The 3,658-nt window shown below is 42.5% G+C and overlaps 1 protein-coding gene across 1 annotated transcript; it reads right to left on the bottom strand.

The window, feature by feature from the left end:
• Window positions 1-2,853: 2,853 nt before the first annotated feature.
• Window positions 2,854-3,423, bottom strand: LOC125554217. The gene has a single exon (XM_048717803.1). The coding sequence runs from the start codon at window positions 3,385-3,387 to the stop codon at window positions 3,025-3,027; it is 363 nt and encodes a 120-aa protein (XP_048573760.1). The 5' UTR covers window positions 3,388-3,423; the 3' UTR covers window positions 2,854-3,024.
• Between the last annotated feature and the right edge of the window lie 235 nt (window positions 3,424-3,658).

Genomic DNA, 3,658 nt, shown 5'->3' with positions numbered 1-3,658 from the left:
TGCACTCTGCAGCGGTGCACCATGAGAAAAGCTCTATGTCATCTTTGAATCTCCGAAACACCCTCAAAGCGAGTGTAACGTCGTTAACACAAAGGCTAGAGAGTCATCGGTCGGACTTATAGGAAGCTAGCGACAACGAACCGAGGATCATATCGCCTACCTAAAAAAGAGAAGGTGATGAAGGGGGGCTGGACAACCATCCTAGGTCTGGCCAAACATAATCGGGAAGGCCTTACCTTACTATATTTCCGATGAAGCCGAAGTTCGTTTTGAATCGATGAACGGAGAAAAAAATCAAAATACCAAAACATGAACCATCGTCGTCCAATCCAGTTCATCGAACGACGCTATCTAAGACCACCTAGATAAAACATATACAAAACAGGGTCCAATGTCTGACCTTGATTAAAGCTCCACATGCTTGCCATCGATGTCAAACAGCATCGCTAGAACAAGGTAGGGATGGGAAGAACTTATTCCACGTCGTTGATTACAGTATCGCCTCGTCATTGCAAGCCATACACCTAGATTTAGCCCTGGCCAAAGTTATTAGGGCAACCCAAAAAAGGCCAACCCCAATCAGTGGTCCCCCACCTTGTTGGCAGGAAGGAACCCGGAGACAAAGGGAACTGCCGACATCAGCACTCAAACGAAACCCTATCTACCTTTTTATGAACAGAGAGAGGTGGGAGGCATGAGTGCCGATATAACTCTTGTTGACGACCACTTGGATCTTCAAATGGCCCTCCACTTTAGAGAGAGAGTAAAAACTTTGGCTAAATCCCAATCAACACATGTTTTTCATCTTTTCTAGGAGAGTACCGCACACTATACCCTTTGACATGGGGCCAATTGATCATTAGCCCCACCTTTATCCTGCCCCGACCAATATGCCCATGTTATACATTGCAATTGATAGAATGCCTCATCCTTGCTTTGCCTCTACATAAAATGCCCCACAGTTGACTTGATGATGTATCTTTATCGTATGACAAAATAAGAGGGTGGAAAAGACCAAAATACCCAAAACAAAAAACAAAATGTTAGTAGCCCATGCAATCTTGTACGAATGCCCCAAAAATTCAAAACATGCCTATAAAAATATGAAAACACTACAGAAAATCAGGTATATTCATAGTAGTTGATTGTGCAACTTTCAACCAATTCTAAGCATCATGGACCCGGGAGGCCGCAGTTGGTCACTGTCACGGTCCAGACGGTTAAGGCTGCAGGACCGTTGCATTTGCTAAAATGCCTCTGCCTCTAGATAAAATGCTCCACATTGCAATAAACATCTGTTTTTAATTAACAACTGTAATTAGAGATGGAAATGACATAATGACCCCTAGCCAAAAACACAAGAGAGCACACACGCACAACCCATCTTTTTCCTGTTTGTAAGGTGGCGTATATTGGCCCAGATAGAGCAAAGGTGGGGCAATGATCAATTGGCCCCTTTGAGACAATCAGGGCCGAACGTACTCCTAGAGGGCTCCAGATCCGAGCGAGCTCCTATTATGCAGCTTAAGCGGAAAATACCATGCAAATTGTGTCCTACCGTATTATGTAGCGGCACATTCAGGATTCTATCATATTTTATGTTAACGGATATACAAAAAATATTGTTAGAATTTTTTTTAATTAAATAATATATTTGTAAAAATAGGACATTTAAATAATATTATAAAAAATTAAAAAAATAGAAAACTTCTTGCGGAAAAGGAAACATGTCTGCATATGTAAATACAAATGTTCATGTATGAAATAAAAAATTATCACATGTTTATAAAGTATACGTTATTAAAAAGGTTTAAATATTTTTATAAACTCATGTTTTGAAATAAATAATACATATTAAATAAAATGTTCATTTTGTATTATAAAATATTCATATAATAATAAAATGCATTAAAATTATTTAATTTCGGAACATTTTTGTGGATATTCTAAAAAGAATTCATGCATAGTAGTATGAAATAAAATGCTGAGCAAGTATTAAAAATGGTTTTACGTAATTTTGTATAAAAAGGTAAAATATAAAAAAAGATAAAATGAATTTTCAAAATGTTTATAAAATGGAAGGAAAAAACTAGAAACCAACACCAGAATAAATCGAAAACACTTATTGAAAACTAGAAGAAACCAACAAAAAGACATCAAAATTGACTAAAACAGAGTGGCCATGCCCATTTGCCTCATGCATGATTTTTTTATGAAAATATCAAATCTATTATAAAGATTCATCGGAAGTACAAAGCACCCCAAACATAATAAAAATTATATCAAGGTCCATGGACAACCGAACAACCATTACCGCCGCTAGGACGAGCTGCTACACGCCGTTGTTGCCGCTCTCAATCCGGAGCCGGCCTAACCTTGTCGATAATAGCCGGGAAGTCTTCGTGCACGTGTCCCTAAGAACCAGCATTACGAGCCACATTTGTCGCCATTGGATCCTGCCTCATGCATGATTTGTGTCCTATTCTTCGCAACAACGCAAAAGCCAGATAAAAGCTTTATTTTTCTCGCCCGTGTCTTCACTGGTTCCAATTAGTAGCCAATTCGGCACTTAGAGAAGGGGAACCACTAATCAACATTGAAGTGTAATATAAGTTTTTTCTTATGTTAGCTTTGTGTGTTCATAATAGTGACATATGGAGAATGGAGGTTTTCTTGTCTGTTTGTGATTCACTTTATTGTATTTTTGATATAATTTATTTCTTTAATGTAAGTCAGATATTTTCTTTAAAAATAAGGCAGTGTAAATAATAGTTAAACTCCCCGGAAAGAAAAGAGATAAACGCGCGTGAAATCGTTTATTCGATTCAGGCATATATGACACGTTAAAAAACATATGGCAATCACATTATGCTGGGGAGAAACCTTATTGCACGGCCACTTACGCTGGCACTCCCTCTAAAAAAAAATACACTGGCACTCGAAAGAAAGGACGACAGAAACAAACTTGCAAAGCATACTTGTGAACCAACAAAGTACCAGTACGGTTGATACTTGCCCTGTCGGCTATGCTATTGCGATCTTCCTGAACCTGCGGAGCTTCCAGGTGCTGAGGCTGGACCCCGGCACGCCCCACACCAGGCACTCGTACTGCGCCCTGCTCCCGTCGGCCTTCGCCGCCGCCACCACCAGGCGGTAGATGGTGCCGCCGCCCACCGCCTCCTCCGTCTCGCCGCGCGCCACCCCCACGTACGTCAGGCCCGCGCTGTGCGCCAGGTCGTACACGATCACCGCGAACCGCCCCACCTGCTGGACCACCACCACGTTCGGGTTCACCGCCGTCCACTTGGCCGCCGCCCCCTCCGGCAGCGTGGCGGCCACGATGAGGACCGCTCCGAGCAGCGGCAGCGGCAGCGGCAGCGACCTCATCTTCTATGTTGCTATCGGACGAGTGAGGACTGAGGAGGCTGCACCGATGCGAGCAATGCTTATTACGTGAGACTTTGGCCCGGTTTATAGTGCGGAAAAGGCGAAAGCAATGCGTCGATCGGCCGTTACGTGTTTTCCTTTTGTTTTTGTTTTTGTTTTGCCTAGGATCAAGTTCAGATCTGCATGCATGAGCGGGATGATGAGCTTGGCATGGCCGGCTTGCATTGGCGGGTAGTCGTGGGCGGTGCAGCGTGTGTTGGAACTTGTTGAT

Source organism: Triticum urartu, chromosome 4 (genome assembly GCF_003073215.2).
Source record: "Triticum urartu cultivar G1812 chromosome 4, Tu2.1, whole genome shotgun sequence".
NCBI lineage: Eukaryota > Viridiplantae > Streptophyta > Magnoliopsida > Poales > Poaceae > Triticum > Triticum urartu.
This window is presented reverse-complemented; position numbering and strand designations above follow the sequence as displayed.